Here is a 17,400-nt window from a genome sequence, read left to right on the forward strand (position 1 = left end):
CTCAGGGTCCTGGGATCGGGCCCCGCATCGGGCTCTCTGCCCAGTGGGGAGCCTGCTTCCCTTCCTCTCTCTCTCTGCCTGCCTCTCCGCCTGCTTGTGATCTCTGTCTGTCAAATAAATAAATAAAATTCTTTAAAAAAACAATAAAAGAAAATTAAAAAGGTGACGTTGTGGCTTCGGATGGTGAGAGATTCCGTGCGTCATCCGCGGCGGGTCCTGGTCCAGCCGTGAAACTCCAGGCGCCGCGTCCCGGTCCGCAGCAGCCTCCCCGCCGCAGCACACAGGAAAGGGCGGCGCGGCCCCGACACGCGGCGGTGTGGCCCGACACGCGGCGGTGTGGCCCGACACGCGGCGGCGCCCGCCTCCCCGCAGAGTCACCCCCAGGCAGGCCTCCTCCCCGCCCCACCGTGCCGGGGCCTCGGCTCGCTCCTGGGTGAAATGGGGCTGCACAAGGCCGTGAGCGGTGTCCCGAGGGCCCCGAAGAAGAAAGCCCCGGCTGGTCCGCCGGCGAGGACCCGCTCCCAGCCCCCAGCTCCGCCCCCAGGGACATCTCCTCGGGCCGCGCGGGGACGGCCGCGCGGGGAGCACCGCGCGCTCCAGCGGGACCCCACAGGAAAGCCCCTGGAAGCCAACGGCCACAGGGCGCTGCGGCGTTGTCCTCGGCGAGGGCAGCCCGTCGACCCTGGCGTCGACCCTGGCGTCGACCCTGGCGTCGACCCTGGCGTCGACCCTGGCGTCGACCCTGGCTTCGACCCTGGCGTCGACCCTGGCTGCGACCCTGGCGGCGTCCCTGGCTTCGACCCTGGCGTCGACCCTGGCTGCGACCCTGGCGTCGACCCTGGCGTCGACCCTGGCTGCGACCCTGGCGGCGACCCTGGCTGCGACCCTGGCGGCGTCCCTGGCGGCGACCCTGGCTGCGACCCTGGCTTCGACCCTGGCTGCGACCCTTGCAGGGCCCCGGGAGGCCCGCCCCTCACCAGGTGTAGCAGCCGCGCTGCGCCTCCAGCAGGAAAGGCACGCGGCCCGGCTCCCGGCCGAAGGGGAGCAACACTTGCGGCACGTTGAGTTTGCCGGCCCGGGTCCCCCCCAGGCACTGAAGCAGCAGCAGGACGCCGGCCGCGGGCCCGCAGCCCAACGGCCGGCCGCATCCGGGACGCCGGGCCCTGAAGGCCGTCATGGCGACCACCGCGGCTCCAGTTCCCGCCCGACTGCGGCCGCGGCCGAGCCCCCAGCGCCGGCCAACCGGTGGGCGCGACGTCACGGGGGCGGGGCCTCCGCGGGCCGGGAATTGTGGGAGTTCCTCGCGGGGGCGACCGCGGGGCCGCGCGTGGGTGGAGCCGGGGCCGCGCGTGGGTGGCGCCGGGCCCGCCTCCCAGTTCAGCCGCGGGCGCTGCCTACCTCGTGCTCGGGGCCCAGCCGAGCCTCCGTGCCGCCGCGGTGTGCGGGCGGCCCTGCTCCGTGCCTCCCCGGCGCCGGCCTGCAGAGCGGGACTCGGGCGAGGCGGCCGCGTCGTGGGTACGAGGAAGTGGGACTCGCGTCCCGCCCGAGGCCAGGGCGCGGGATGGGCCGGCAGGTCCCGGGCGGCCGCCCCGCGCGCGCTCCGGGTCCGGCCCACCCGGGTGTTTCCCACCGCCGGCGGAGGCCCAGCTCGCGGGGCCGGGGCAGGGCACGGACCGACGTCGGAGACGGCTGGTCACTCCCGGAGCGCCCGGGTGGGCCCGTGGCTCGGCCTGAACGCGCCCGCGCTAGTGAAGGAACCTACCGTCTCTCCCAGTCACACGTACCCCGGTGACCCGTTATCTTAGTCTCACAGACGGAAAAACCGAGTTATTTCCATCAGGCGCGCCAGACAGACCTGAGTTCTGAACCCAGTTTTGGTCTGCTTCACAGCGCGCCAAGTCGGGTCAAGCCCGCGGCCACCACCCACAAAGATCTGACTTTTCACTCCAACTCCGTAGCTCCTGTTGGAGAAAGTACAACTGGATTAGTAAGAAAAGTCGACAAGGTCCGAGGGCTAGAGGGACTGGTTCTTTATTTCAAAAAGACACTTGTCAATTTTCAGTATCAAAACAGTTTGCACTATGGGCTTCCTTTCTCCCAGCGGGCCCCGAAGAGAGCACACCCACGCGGGGTGCATGTAAGCCAGTAAGCCGCAGGATGCACACCGAACAGGCCTCACAGAAACCTCACCAAAAAGGGGAACTGGGGAGGGAAAGAAACTTTAAAAGACCAGCACACGGTCAGCCCACAGCCTGGAGAGAATTCTCAGCCAGACGCAGTAGCCAGTGTGCCCCAACCCTACAGAAGCAAAGTTTCAAAATAATATAAAATTTTAAAAACAGTTTTGTACATAAGCTATTCAAGATTTCTCCAGCACTGACTGATACAAAGCACGAGATGGCACTTCTAGAGACAGCAGCTTCGGACCCAGCGAAGGGTGATGAGATGAGTTTGTTTCATGTGGCTGAATCAGGGCAAGCACAGAATTTTCTCGCTTTCCTTCAAGGAGGCAGGAGAGCCAGTAAGTGGTCACCTCAACATAAGGGGAACATGATCCATTCTGTGGGCAGTTAGGGCCAAGACAGGCCCAGGATTTGGTCTCAGAGGTCTCACCGTCTTAATTTGTTTGGTCACTTCTGATGAAAAACAAAAATAAATAAATAAAGTTGCTCAAAGATACCTTAAAGCTAAACCCTGAGCCACACTTTTTTGGCCACTCCTTCTGGAATCATCTTTCTAATTTGGCTGGTACTTTGGACAAAGCAATGAAGCTTCCCAGAGTGGGGCTCTTTCCGGGCTCTGGCTCTCAGCAAGGCAGGCCCCTGCTGCTTGCCCTCCTCTGCGGAGGGCGGTGGGCACTAAACTGAAAAGTTACTTCCCACATGTGAGGAAGGGATGAGACCGCTGCTTCAGAACCGTGGGATAATTTGGAATGTTTTACAAATGGTCGCTACATCAACACCACCAAAAAAGGTAATTACAAAATGTGTACATCACAACATGCTTTTAAAGACACTTTGCATTGTGCTCACATTCCCTTAAACATTGTTCCCAAAGGTGCTCAGCCTCAAGCCCAGCTGGAATCTCTAGGGAGAGGCAGAGACAGTTTGGCGAAAAAGACACAGGGGTTGGGATGGGAGAGGCGGCAAGAGGAGAAAGCAGCCTTCCAGTTAAAGATCAGCCCTCAGTTGCAAGGCCGGCTTCGGGCAGGCCGGCCTCAGGCGGAGTCGGGGCAGAGGGAGGAGCAGCGGCGGGCGGGATGGGTGCTCTACATCTCGTTCAGGTCCAGCAGAGTCTGGTCCAGCATCCTCTGTGTGCACAGGTGCTCCTCTTTGGTGCATTTCAGCTTATCTAGTGGGGGTAAAGGAGAGATGTTACACGAACGAGCAGTGAACATCCCGGTCTTCCCACCGAGAACCGCTCAAGCACTCCCGCTGCAGGGACGCTGCCGAGCAACACAGCAGCTGCCCTCCCGGCCGCAGGCGCGCGCTACGGCACCACTCGCGGCTGCGGGCCTCGGGCGGGCGAGCTGCGGTTACAGGCGCTGCTACTCCTCTGGGGGGAAGTGGCGGGAGACCTTATCAGTCATTTCCTCACTCACCCACACCCAACCAAGGCTTTCAGTTTTCAGTCACTGGAGGAGGCAGCCTTAGGCATCAGCCATCCTTTCTTTCCGGGCTTTGCCCACAGGACAGTGCCTACTTGACATGGCTCACTGGGGTGTGAGCACTAAGAACAAGGAAGGGCATGTTTCTACCAGTAAAAGCAGAGGCTCGGTACAAGAGGAACCTCACGCACTACAGGCTTCCTCCAACAAGGGAAGCAACGATTCACTGGTGGGATAAATGAAAGACCCCACAGAGCCTGTCGCAGAATCACTAAAGGCCACAGAGCCAACACTACTACTGAACATACAAGCAAAACCTTAATTGCGATTTTTATAGAGCTATTCTCCAAAACTAGCCTGTGATAGTTACTTACAATTAAACATAAAACCAGGAAAAGGGAGCAAGAAGGAAAAAGGAAGAAAGGCCTGTGGCGTGAACCGCAAGGAGAATCTAGTCCGCTTGGCAAAGCACTCCGGCCGCCCTCGGGGCGCAAACGCTCACCACGGCCTTATTACCACCCCACACCCTTCCTCTCCCTTCCCGTCCTCCCACCCAGTCAGAAGGGCCCACTCTCTGGGCCTGCAGATGGAGCAGTACGACATCCAACTGGTTCTTTTATTGTTAGAAAACATCCACGCAGGGGGAACACGGCCTACAGCCGATGCTCGGGTTCAACGGCTGCAAGTCAGGGTGGAAACCAGAAAGCGCTCTCTGGTTCCCCACTATGATCTCTCAAAGCCCCTCCCTTCATCACCCATTATCTCACTCTTTTTTTTTTTTTTAAGACTTTATTTATTTATCTGTCAGAGAGAGAGGAGCGAGAGTGAGCACAAGCAGAGGCAGAGGGAGAAGCAAGCTCCCTGCCGAGCAAGGAGCCCGATGTGGGACTCGATCCCAGGACGCTGGGATCATGACCTGAGCCGAAGGCAGCCGCTTAACCAACTGAGCCACGCAGGCGTCCCTCACCCATTATCTCTTGAAAAGGAACAGAAATGCAGCGCCAACTGTTCTCACTCTGCAGCACAGTTAGGAAGCCAACGATATTCTCACTGCCCCAATTAAAAAGCAATTTGTGGGGCACCTGGGAGGCTCAGTGGGTTAAGCATCCGCCTTCCGCTCAGATCACGATCTCAAGGCCCTGGGATGGAATCCTGCGTTGGGCTCTCGCTCAGCGGGGAGTCTGCTTCTCCCTCTCTCAAATAAATGAATAAAATCTTTTTTTTTCCCCCTTAGGGCAAAATGACTTTAAAAAGAACAATCGGCTCTCCGCTGGGGTCCAGGTCAGTGGTGTCAGCAGTAGGCCTGGCTTATCGGACCCCAGGGAGCCCTGCTCATCAGTCCCACAGACCATGCAGCGCGAGCTTCAGCTTGCTAGAGAGCAGGCGGTTTCGCTCAAGTTGGCTGTAGAGACGCTCTGCAGCAGCACCAGGAGGAGGAAGCAAGAGCAGGAGAGGACACAGAGGAGAAAGAGACAAAGGGGACGTTAGCAGAGCACCAAAAGAAACCCTGAGATTTCTGACTAGCTGATATACGTAACATGCACCGGAAAGGCAGAGTCGATGCAGGCCGCATTCAGACAGAGAGGGCAGGAAGAGTCAGTCGGGTGGTGGAAAGACCAACAAAGGAACAAAATAAAATATCCTGACAGACCAGCTGGAAGGACAACATTTTGAGGAAGAAAAAAGTATCTCCTTTGCAAAGGTATTTATTCCCCGGGTTGCGAAACACACAAGTGAAACGGCGAAGCAAGGCACACAGTTGGCTTCTAATCAGGGTTTGACAGAAGCTGAAGTAGACGGCTGGAACATTTTCTGTAAAAGCATCCAATACAGGGCGCCTGGGTGGCTCAGCTGGTTAAGTGTCTGCTTTTAGCTTAGTTCATGATCCCTGGGTCCTGGGATGGAGTCCCGCATCAGACCCCCTGCTAGGCAGGGAGCCTGCTCCTCCCCGTGCGGCTCCCCCTGCTTATGCGTGTGTGCACACTCTCTGACAAATAAATAAAAATCTTAAAAAAAGATTCAACACAGTATTATGAATGATAAATTAGGGTCAATATCCCTACACCCCATTGAATCCTACTTTCTAATGCTCCTTGTTGTAGGTGCTCGGTGGTTAACCCATCTCAGGGGACTATCCATCAAACCCCACCTCCCCTTTTCAAAAAGAACTCAGTCCTGTCAAGGTGGGCAGCATGTCCAGCCCCAAGGAAGGCCAATCAAGATTACCCTGCGGTTTTTCCAGCCTCCCTTGCAGTTAGAGGTGATTATGGAATCCAGTTCTGGCCAGTGAGATACAGGGAGCAGTCTGCGGGAAGGCTTCTGGGAAAACCAGCTTGCTTTCTTGCCTTGAACATGGATGTGAGGGTGAAAGTTACAGATTTCGACCTCAAGAGAGGCCAAGAGAATCACAGAAACGCAGCTGCACCAGGCCACAGTTGCTCTAACCTGGACTCGTTATTACAGGAGACAAGTCAGTCCCATATTTATTTAAGCAACAGTGAAGCTGTTTCCCATAACCAAAAGCAGTCCTGGCTAAGAGTAGTTAAGTACTGGGGCACCTGGGTGGCTCAGTTGTTAAGTGTCTGCCTTCAGCTCAGGTCATGATCCCAGGGTCCCTCCCTCTCTCACTGTGTCTCTGTCAAATAAATAAAAATCTTAAAAAAAAAAAACAACAACACAAAAAAAACAGGGGCGCCTGGGTGGCTTGAGGCCTCTGCCTTCAGCTCAGGTCACGGGGATCAAGCCCCACATGGAGCCCCTCGTCAGGCTCTCTGCTCAGCGGGGAGTCTGCTTCCCTTCCTCTCTCTCTGTCTCTCTGCCTACTTGTGATCTCTATCAAATAAATAAATAAAATCTTTTTTAAAAAATAATAAAAATTTTAAAATTAAATAAATAAGTAAGTAAAAGTACTCAAACCACTGACTTTATCTCAATTTTCCACTTGGAGCACACCTTTAAGAGGGGGTACAGAGAGAAACCAAACCCATCTGACCACAGGGTTAACAGGAATTTGGGGACAGACCTTCCTGGTCTGCAACTCTCAAGTTCACAAACAAGCTTCTTCCTACGTTTTGTAGTCTGTTTCAGAATGGCTTCAGGACTTCAATGTAAAGATATATTCGTCCGTCTTAAAGATCAAGTGTATCCGCAGAAGGACTGTGCCCACAGTCCAACTGCAGTGCTCATGCGCCTTGCCCTCTGGGCAGAGGTTTTCTCCTGCTCTACCCGCAAGCTGGTGACCAATACGGTCCCAAGAACACTTGCCACTTTACGTACACTATCAAAACAGAAAACATACGTATACGAAATATCCTGGGAGGAAATAACTAAAAATAATAGTTGTATTAAAGGGCAGAATTAGAGCGAACTTTAAGAACTGCACTTCCCGGGGCGCCTGGGTGGCTCAGTGGGTTAAAGCCTCTGCCTTCGGCTCAGGTCATGATCCGAGGGTCCTGGGATCGAGCCCCACATCGGGCTCTCTGCCCAGCAGGGAGCCTGCTTCCTCCTCTCTCTCTGCCTGCCTCTCTGCTTACTTGTGATCTCTGTCTGTCAAATAAATAAATAAAATCTTTAAAAAAAAAAAAAAAGAACTGCACTTCCCGTTAAACCAGTGGTTCTCAATACATGTGCTATTATTGCCTGTTCTCTCCCCTTGGAAGGAAATTTGGAAATGTGTGGGGCAGGTTTTAATTGTCACGGTAACTAGAAGACCCTACACATATTTATTGGTTAGGGGACAGCAATAAGTAGGACTGTTCCATACATCCCAGAATCATCTTCGTTTGAATGACCACAGTCCACCACTGAGAAACACTACACTAGTCTACAAGCCCCACGAGGCCTGGGATCGGAACTGTCTTATTCACTGCGGCATCCCTGACAGACGTGGGGGCTCAAACCTGTGAACGCTCACTTCTTAGGCTTTTGGTAACATTCTACACAGATTCTAAACACCGCCTGACTCTGCCGTAGCATCCCTATCCACCAGTTCCTGCAGCCCACTCCTGTCCTGGGAAAGAAGGGTCGTATCAGAATCGAGTCCCTCAAAACAGCCTCGTCAGTGAGGGGTTTGCTCCATTTAGGGAAGGAATAAGGAGAGAAATGGAAGTGTTTTGTTGCCTGATTAAATGCTATAACCCACAGTTCCCTAAAAACGGCAGAAGGTCAACAGAAAAATGTGGTTATTTGTTCACCCTGAATTAGTATGTAGGAGTTCTAATCCTGCTATCTCTGGTAACTAAAAATTCAGGATCAGATACCAGCTCATTTAGTCAAAGTTCTTGGTTCCCTGATAACAGCAAAATAAAACAAACAAACAAAAAAAGGCAAGCCAGAGAATCCATTTGGTCTGATGTTCCTTTTAGGCCTGTCCGATTAATTAGGGAATGATCCCACGGATGCTAGACATCCTTAGGCTTCACTGGTCTGGATCAGGTCAATTTCATTCTCTAACAGGAAAAGGGAGTGGGAAGGCTGGAAGAGTAAAGGGGAACTCTATGTGTTTTAAAGCCTCACAATTCAAGAGATGAAAAGGAACAGATTTTGCCTTTTTTTTTTTTTTTTAACTTTCCCCTAATATTAAGGCGGGGGGATATGCAACCAGTACCATGAGAAAATACTAGATTGGGTGGGGCTAAGACAAGGCTGCCCAACACTACAGGGCATTTCCACCAACCAGGTAACTCGGGACCCCGTCACATGTTGTGCCTCATCCCAACAAAGGTAACAAGGAAGGGTAGAAAGGACTCTAACACATCAGACTGTGGCTCAGTCTCAGAAATTAAGAGGGAAAAGAGATCAAAACGCTTTGCTCTGAGATTACCAATGCTGCTTCTTGACCCCATCCCCACAGCGAGTCCAGGCTCGAGTCACATACAGTGGCTTCTGCAGTAAGCGGAAGAATGAACTTGGCACCACACAGCATTTCCAATTTCACTCTGCTACTCTGGCCTGTTGGTTTCCATCCTTGCTCACACCAGTCATGCCCCTGGGGGAAGACAGTGGCCCCCAGAAGCAGAGCGCCTCGCTTCTGTCCTAATGTGCCTCCCTCCTCAAATACTTCTTTCTTTCCCAAGAAGCCTTTCTCTGTGCCAGTCAACTCTTTCTGCCCAGACACAAAACATCTACCATGGTACTATGCAACACAGCAAGCAGTCACTGACCGCATGTGGCTATTAAGTTCAGTAGTACAACTAGCAGAGTCTTAGCTCCTCGGTCACATAAACCATGTCTGGAGCGCTCAGCAGGCCCTCTACGCGCCTGCTGGTCACTGTTTTGGCCAGACTGTCAGAGGTTCTCGCTGGACGCACGGCTCCAGGCGCTATGTCTTGCCCTGGTTTTCCTTCCCTTAGTTCACCCTTCTGCTCCTTGAAATATGGCTTCTGTCCTTGATCTCAATGCTCAAAACACACCCCTGAATTAATAAAGTGCTGATGGCAATGTCCTATCTTGAGCTATCTTTCTTCTCAACCTGTCAAAGTTGAGAACCTCCGGAAGTCATCTGTCAACAGCTAAATCAGCAAAGCTGCTGATTCTCTTTCCGTCCCTGCGACCAGCTCCACCTGAATTCCTCCTCTTCGCATGTTTTCCTGTTTGCTTCATTCCTTTTACATCTGCAACCGTCTTTTGGGTTCTAAATGTACTTTCGTGGTCTAAACGACCTGCCGCTCATATGGCGTTCCGAATCTTACATCAGCCAGCCTATCCGCTCACCGCCCAGAATTTTGTTTTCACCTGGATACCTGCCAGTATTTCAGACTCATCTCTACCTTCCCCTGCCTCTTCAAACCAGGACTACATGATCTCCCTATACGTTCAATGCTACCATTTGCCTAGGATCCAAACCAGTCACTCCTGACTTTCCTCCTAACACCGCGTGCCCTCCATCATGTGCGCCTTCAGTGCCGTCTCTCTACAGACGATGATCTCTGGGAAAACTGCAACAATCTAAGCCAGTTTCTCTCAAAGCAAACTTGCTGCTGGTGCTGCGTAAGGAGATTTCTGACAACATACACTTCTGAACTTAAAAAAAACTTACTGCTGTATTGTTTTCATGTGCTTTAGGAAAAATCACTAGCAGGCATCTAACCTTTTACTTTAAATCAGAATTATGTATATTAAGACAAATTTGAAAATAAAGTGTGAAGAAAACAATAATGTAGGGAGCACGTGAATATGGCAAAAGCCACCAAGCAGGACACAAATGACTCAAATTTGTGAACTGTCTCCTATCTAAATGCATCACTTTGATAATCCGCTCCCCTTGTAATCTAGTAACTTAGCCACCAAATCAATTCTTCGTTGTGGCTCATACCAGAACATATCCTTGTTCAAAATCTCCAGGGGCATCCCCATCCCCTAGAAACCCCGATGTGGATTTCAGCACGCACGGCCCCTCCTGTCTACATCTACCTTTATAGCCATTATATCCTTCCCATCTCTACTGATGCTTCTACTCTCTTGCTTTTTAACCAAAATGCTTAATATCCACAACCCTGCAACCAAAATGTTTGTCAGAAATCCAATCCTTTAGAACCCAATAAAAAATGAAGAGGCAAGTTTTAATATGTTTATTAAGTACCTATTATGTGCCTCCTCCTTCTTTGAGTCTTTATCATCCCCACTGAAAACAGCCTCTTCCCCTGCTGAATTTCCACAAGCTTATTATTTGTGGCGCTGATCACAGACCATCTTTAGCTTTATATATATGCTCTCCTACTAGACTCTGGGTAACCTAAGAATAGGGATGGTGCCTCCATCTTTGATTATTTCCATCCCCAGCCTGGTAACTTTATGGCTTCTAAAGAGAACAGTTCAAGTGTCAGCTGAACCAATCAGTCTGTACCTTCACCTCAAAGGCTGTGTAGCAGGAGGAAATGGTGTGAACAAAAAGAAACCTGAATTCAATGAGACCTCAAGTTTTAGATTAGGGAAAACCTTTCTTTGATGGCTCTGTTTAAACGAAAAGCAAGTTGGAAATATATAATTTGCTGAGAAATTGAAGTACTTGGTGTGCTGAACACCACTTAGGTGATTAGATGTATACAAGGACAGCTGCACTATTTGGCTCGGAACCATCCCAGGTGTGGAAGCTGGACTAGGAGTCTGTAAAGTGTTGCTATGTAATCCCACAATATGAAGCAGGAGCAATTTCACTAGCAGAAATGTATCATCTTTGGGGGCGCCTGGGTGGCTCAGCCATTGAGCATCTGCCTTCGGCTCAGGTCGTGATCCTAGGATCCTGGGATCAAGCCCCGCATCCGGCTCCCTGCTCAGCGGGCGCCTGCTCCTCCCTCTCACTCTGCCCTTGCTTGTGTTCCCTCTCTTGCTGTGTCTCTGTCAAATAAATAAATAAAATCTTAAAAAAAAAATAATTTATCATTTGTATGTATGTAATAAACTATCAGCACCTTGTGCACATTATCTGGAGCACACATGACTGGTTGCTCTAGTTTTCCCAGTAACAATCATTCATCATCTGCCTTCTAGTCCACCAGCACACATCAACGGGCAAATGGCAGTGAACCTCTAGCACGCGACAAGAGTTTGGGCAAGAAAACAACAATGTGCCGAAAACACTGTTTTTCTGTGACTTGGGATGGTCTAATTCGTTAAGTTTGCTGCTAGTACATTTGAGTCCGACGAGTGCTCTGAAGAGGCACCATCTGAACCACTGGAAGAAGGGCCGAGAACATGTACTGGGAGGCACGTGGACGCTACCAGAAGAGAAGAGACCAAGGAGGAGGGGAGCCTTCCAGGCGGCCAGACTCAGGAGCCTCCAAGTACAGGACTCGGACTCCCGAAGCCTGCGCGGAGGACCCCTACCCTACGGGACCGCTGCTAAGTCCGCCGCTGCGACAGGCCCAGATCAGTTGAGCTCAAATGTCAAGAAAAAACAGACACACACAAAAGTGGCTTTGATTATGTAAGTCAGGGAGGGCCTACAACAGCTGTTCTCCACATCACACCCCAAGGCTCCCTTTTAGGGACAGCAGCAGCTTTGTCAATGACACAAATGCAGGGGGGGGCATGAGGCTTCCGGCAGCTTAACATTTTAATTTAGGGGGATGGGGAGGAGTGGAAGAATACATAAGTTGCTTTGTGCCCCCCACTACATCCTAATGCCTTGGGGACCAGCCAGGCCGACCCAAATGGAATCCAGAGCGAGAGTGGGGCGTTGGGCTCCCCGAGGAAAGGGGGCAGATCCAGAACAGAGCAGAAACGGTGAGAGTTATCTGTGTGAGAAAGTAAGGAGACTCTAGGTAAGAAGGACTGGCATCTGCACAGCAACGGGGGAGGAAAGGGAGGAGAAGGCAGCAGGAACGAGAAAAACAGCCCGACACTCCAGCCTGAGTCATCCGGCGGCTTCTCAGGGTTAGTGGGAAAGATACAGAGGGGCGGATTAGCGTCAAGGATCAAGGGTCCACAGCAAACGAATGAAATCCCCAACAACTCTTTCTGGTGCTTTTTACCGCCTGGCTTGCTCTGGGACTCAGCTCAATTCTTTGGTGAATTTGGTGTTTCCAATCATGGCTGTTTCCTCTGAACTTTACTATCAGGACACAAATTAAATACACCCAGGAGGTGTGGATTCTGTTATGTTTTGTCAGGGCCCAAGTCACTGTTCTCTGGGCCCTATGTCTATAGTTATATGATGACATGAGTCTACCTTCAGCAGTGTCCCTCTGAGAAGACTGAATTGGAGAAGCAAACAGAAACACCATGGTGTTATAAAGAAGGGTCTATCAACAAAAAATATTTTAAAAAAACACATGTACATCAGGGTGCCACTGCAGATTCTATATGAAAGGCCACCCAGCTTTTGCCAGTAAGTAATCAGCACCAATATTTTAAAAACAGCTTGAAGTTTCTAGTATCCAGAGAATAAAACCAAAGCACACTGTGCACAGCCTGTAACCCCAACCACCCACAAGCCAAGGTCCCAGCCCCACTCTACTGTCAGATAGTTACATAGAGGTCATGTCATTGAGGGCGTGGTCCAGCTCCTCGCTAATGGCCTTGTACTTCAGTTTCTGGGCATAGAGCTCATCTGGATACGCACAGGAACACCGGAAGGGACGAGGGGACAGAGTGAAAGGTATCAGAAGCAGATGACAAGAGGGAATCATTAGAAATAAGGAAGAGTGTGACTGTGGGTCTAATACCCCACATCAGGAAAACATCTGTCCTGGTGGCCACAACAGGCCATTTTCAGATCCACTGTCCCCCCAGGACCACTGGACTTCTCAACATCTCTGATCAATTATAGTCAGAGTTGAGAATCTGGGCACAGTCATGACTAGAAATTCCTGTTACCAAAACACTACTCCCCCCCAGTTAACCCAGTTCCTAAGCAGGAATAAAATAAAGTAATAATAAACAATAAAAGTAGAAAAAGGAGAAAGCACACATTAGGACTCAGACACTTCTTCTCTATCTTCCAAGCAAGGCCAGTACACTTGGCCCCTTTGTTTTACAGGCTGCCTACCCAAACCCCCCCAAAGTAAGACTCTCCTGCTACCCAGAGCATACCAAAGAACCATATCTCAGAGTTCTCAAAGTCTATTTTTGCTCATTAGAGCAGACTAGTTACCAAAATAGGGGGACAAAAAGTATTTGAAAGCCTCCCCCCCCGGGGCGGGGGGGGGGGTGCCTAGATGGCTGTTTGTTGAGCCTCTGCCTTCGGCTCAGGTCAGGATCCCAGGGTCTGGGAATCGAGTTCCACATCAGGCTCCCTGCTCAGCATGGAGTCTGCTTCTCCCTCTCCTCCTTGCTTGTCCCCCTACCCCACAAATAAATTCTTTAAAAAAAAAAAAGAAAGAAAAGAGGGGTGCCTGGGTGGGCTCAGTGGGTTAAGCCTCTGTCTTTGGCTCAGGTCATGATCTTAAGGTCCTGGGATCGAGCCCCACATCAGTATCCCTGCTCAGCAGGGAGCCTGCTTCCCCCTCTCTCTCTGCCTGCCTCTCCGCCTACTTGTGATCTCTGTCAAATAAATAAATAAAATCTTAAAAAAAAAAAAAAGAAAGAAACATATTTTTTAAAAAAGGAAAAAAAGAAAAGAAAGAGGTACCTGGGTGGCTCAGTGTTAAGCGTATGCCTTAGGCTCAGGTCATGATCCCAGGGTCCTGGGATCAAGCCCCGCATCAGGCTCCCTGCTTCTTCCTCTCCCACTCCCCCTGCTTGTGTTCCCTCTCTCCCTGTGTCTCTCTCTGTCAAATAAGTAAATAAATAAAATCTTACCCCCCAAAAAAGGTAAAAAAATAGAAAAAAAAGAAAAAGAAAAAAAAAAGCCCCTGGGATTCCTCAGCTGAGACATGGACATTTCACAGCTGCCTCTCTCAGAGATCCCCCAGAGCTTCAGTGACGAACAGGACTGCCCAACGTCGCCATGGGGTACCACACGCTCTCGCTGCCTCCTCAAAGTGTGGCTACCATTTCAGCCCAGAGACCGAGACTTAGGACTACTATGCTGGAGGTAAATGCAGTCACTACCAGTCTCCTCCAAGGAAAGGATGCAAATTCCAGAATACTAGGTAAAGTCTTAGTAAAGGAAAAGGTTGTATCTATAAAAATCCAGTTCTAGATTTTGACCTTTTTCACCTCGCTGGGACAGAGGACAGGGCGAGGGGTATGTGGCAGGTCACTACCAACTCCCTCTGGTGGACAGGGAAGGAGGTTCACAATGGGCAAGGTCTTCCCCCGTGGCTCTCATTCCTCTCCCAGGCTCCCCCGTGGCTCTCATTCCTCTCCCAGGCTCCCCCGTGGCTCTCATTCCTCTCCCAGGCTCCCCCGTGGCTCTCATTCCTCTCCCAGGCTCCATACCTTCCAAATCATCAATTGTCTTCTCCAGCTTTGCTACCGATCTCTCAGCAAACTCAGCGCGGGTCTCTGCCTGGGGGAGATGCGACACCAGACAGAATCAGAGATGGAAAAGACAATAAAAAGGATTCTCTATCTCTTCCACTTTCTATGCACAGAACTTTCAGAACCAAAGTCAAGCCTGTCTGAGTCTTAAAGAGTGCGTCATACGCCTCTGAATGTTTTGATTCCTTCCCTGGGACCCCCTCAGCTCACCTCTTTGAGTTTATCCGTGAGAATCTTTATCTCTTCCTCGTATTTGTCCTCCTTTTGCGAGTACTGTAAGAGAAGCAGAATAGAAGTCTCAGAGTGGAAATTCCTCACACAGACCCTACCCCCTGCCACCACATTCACTCATACAGTGAACAGCCTCTTGGAGCTAATGTGCTGAATGGCCCATGAGGAGAAGAGCAGGGCCCATTTCTAGAGAAAAGATCCTTAAAGTCCACAAACCAATTTCCTTAGAATCTTGATACCCTCTGATTAGAATCCTCCAGACCTTTATTTTTAAAATGGACCTACGGTTTTATCTCATTCAGATCAACCCAAAGAGGTTTTTCCTTCCTCCTGTTTAACGAGTAGGTGTAATGACAGCCCAAGGCCACGCGGCGGAAACAGTCCCACGTGCTGGTAAAGACCAGTCACCTGTCTTGACTGCCTGCCTACTAGATCTCAGATCTACTATTTGATGTCCCTATCAGTCTGCTAGAAAACCGCCTGGGACCTGTGATTACTGCTATTTCGCACAGCGCGGTATCAGCCTGAGGAGAACATGACCCCAAGCACCTGAGGCCAGGAAGTGATTTTTCACTAAAGGAGTCAGTGTGCACAGGAATTAGCATTAAAGCCAGAATCTGGATGACAAGGACGCATCTCACTAGGTTGTGTGAGGAATGGGTTTCTCCAGCCTTTCATCAGGGGCAGGGCTGGGCCCAGGCCCCAAAGCCTGTCACCATCACAACCAGCCCCTACCTTCTCCGCCTGAGCCTCAAGAGACTTGAGGTTGTTGGTGACATTCTTCAGCTCCTCCTCCAGCTCAGAACACTTACTGTGAATGTTTTAAATACCGCAGGAGAGGAAAGGGGAAGAAGGAGAGAATAAAAAAAAAAGGGAGAGAGAGACACACAGACGTGAATTGAACCTATATGTAGAGGGAGCTGGAAGGCATACTGGGGCAAAGAGAAGTTCCCGGGTCACCTGAGCGAGTGTCACCCCTCCTCCCTCTACCACAGAGCATGTCAGAAGCTGGGCCCTCCTGGGCTAGGACTTAGAAGTCTGGATACTAAGCGAACACGCGAGAGAAACCCCTCACGGGAACGAGTGCTAACAGCTGGCTGGGGTCGAGGTGGGATCCGATGTCCGACCCGAACAGGCCCAGGTCACCCGCGGGAGGAGCGGCCCTGTGGAGAGGTGGTGAAGCAACTCGGGAAGAGATGAAGAGTGAGTGGGAGAGAACGGAGCATTCCGTGACGAGATGAGAAAGCGCTCCACCAACCAACCAGCGGAGGGGAGGCAGCTGCCGGACAGACAGAAGGACGGAACAGAACGGAAGCACACCACACACCCGGAACCTGGTCGCGGGTCGACCGGCTATAGTACCTTTTCTTCAGCAGCACTCAGACACTTGAGGTTCTGGTCCATCAGTCTGATCTGCTCATCCATCTCCCGGCAACGGCTGTTAGTGACAGTCACGGGGGTCGCACAAGCCAGGTTGTGGGGAGGGAGAAAGGTCAAAAAGGACACAGCAAGGAAACAAGCAGCAAAACGGGGGGGGGGGGATTTTTTTTTTTTTTTTCCCCGAAAAATGGGAAGAAAACACCACCATGGTCATGCTATGTCATGTCTGGGACAGGGGGATACAAAGGAAGCACAAATACATGCGCGCGTCAGCACTGCCTTTGTTACGCAAGGCCCAGAAGGTGCCAACAGGGGAGCACTTCCTGTCTGCCCTTGCCCTCAAGTTCCCCAGGCTGGCAACGTGGTAAAAAAGAGATCAAGAGATCCGCAAGTCAGCAGAGCCACTCCAGGTGGGAGGACCCTGTAAGGGCCTGCAAGTTAACTCTTCCCCATATATTAATTAGTCTTTATTTGCCTGTTTGCAAACCCTAACCCTACAGGAAATAAAGGAAGCCTCATTTGTCACCTGTCACTAGTCCAGAGAGCTCAAAAAGCGCACAGCCATTCATTCTCAGGGCCTAAAAAAACCCCACTCTCTAGGCCCTGTTTAACAAGGTTGAAGGAATGCTAGTTGACTTACATTAATGCGCAAGCCAAAGGGAAAGGGACAGAGCGGTATGGCAAGATTTGGGGAGCAAGATACTCACGACTCTGCCAGCTCCGCTCGTTCCTCTGTGCGCTCCAAGTCTCCCTCAATAATCACCAACTTCCGAGCCACCTACAGGAGAAGAGCCCGTACAGCTCGGTGAAGCAAGGAGGAAGCCATTTCCCTCTACCATGATCCTTCTTCGGAAACCCTACAACCCCGAAGAGGACACACACGGGGCACCGTACCTCTTCATACTTCCGATCGGCCTCTTCGGCAATGTGCTTGGCCTCTTTGAGTTGGATTTCCTGGAGTTCCATCTTTTCCTCATCCTTCAGGGCTCGGTTCTCAATGACCTTCATACCCCTGCCAAAAACAACAAGGACTAGCGCGGCCCTGACTCCCCGGGCAGTCTGCCACCGGCTCACCAGCAGGGACTAGGAATGGCCCCTTCTGAAGCCCATGCCTCTCTGCCTACCACCCAGAAAGAACTCCCACACCAGCCCCCACCTTAGTCTGTTTTAACACTTCTTGAAAAACAAAAAAACAAAAAAAACAAAACTCTGGGGCGCCTGGGTGGCTCAGCTGCTTAAGCCTCTGCCTTCGGCTCAGGTCATGACCCCAGGGTCCTGGTAGCAAGTCCCGCGTCGGGCTCCCTGCTCCGCAGAATCTG

General features: G+C 51.4%; 1 protein-coding gene across 10 annotated transcripts in view; it reads right to left on the minus strand.

The window, feature by feature from the left end:
• Positions 1-2,015: 2,015 nt before the first annotated feature.
• The window catches only part of TPM3 (tropomyosin 3), a 29,313-nt gene continuing 13,928 nt past the window's right edge, over positions 2,016-17,400 (minus strand). For 3 of the 10 annotated variants that reach the window (XM_080823746.1, XM_080823751.1, XM_080823747.1), the window contains 6 exons: positions 16,976-17,093; positions 16,789-16,859; positions 16,064-16,139; positions 14,681-14,743; positions 14,429-14,498; positions 2,016-3,351 (listed from right to left, as the gene is read on the minus strand). In XM_080823746.1, coding sequence (XP_080679872.1) covers positions 3,269-3,351; positions 14,429-14,498; positions 14,681-14,743; positions 16,064-16,139; positions 16,789-16,859; positions 16,976-17,093 — 481 coding nt within the window. In that variant the 3' untranslated portion in view covers positions 2,016-3,268. Of the gene's footprint in view, positions 3,352-8,171; positions 11,842-12,577; positions 12,657-14,428; positions 14,499-14,680; positions 14,744-15,436; positions 15,513-16,063; positions 16,140-16,788; positions 16,860-16,975; positions 17,094-17,400 lie in introns of those variants that run through there. The other 7 variants (XM_080823750.1, XM_080823755.1, XM_080823748.1 and 4 more) reach the window with 4 other exon arrangements.

This window comes from Martes martes (genome assembly GCF_963455335.1).
Source record: "Martes martes genome assembly, chromosome: 15".
Lineage (NCBI taxonomy): Eukaryota > Metazoa > Chordata > Mammalia > Carnivora > Mustelidae > Martes > Martes martes.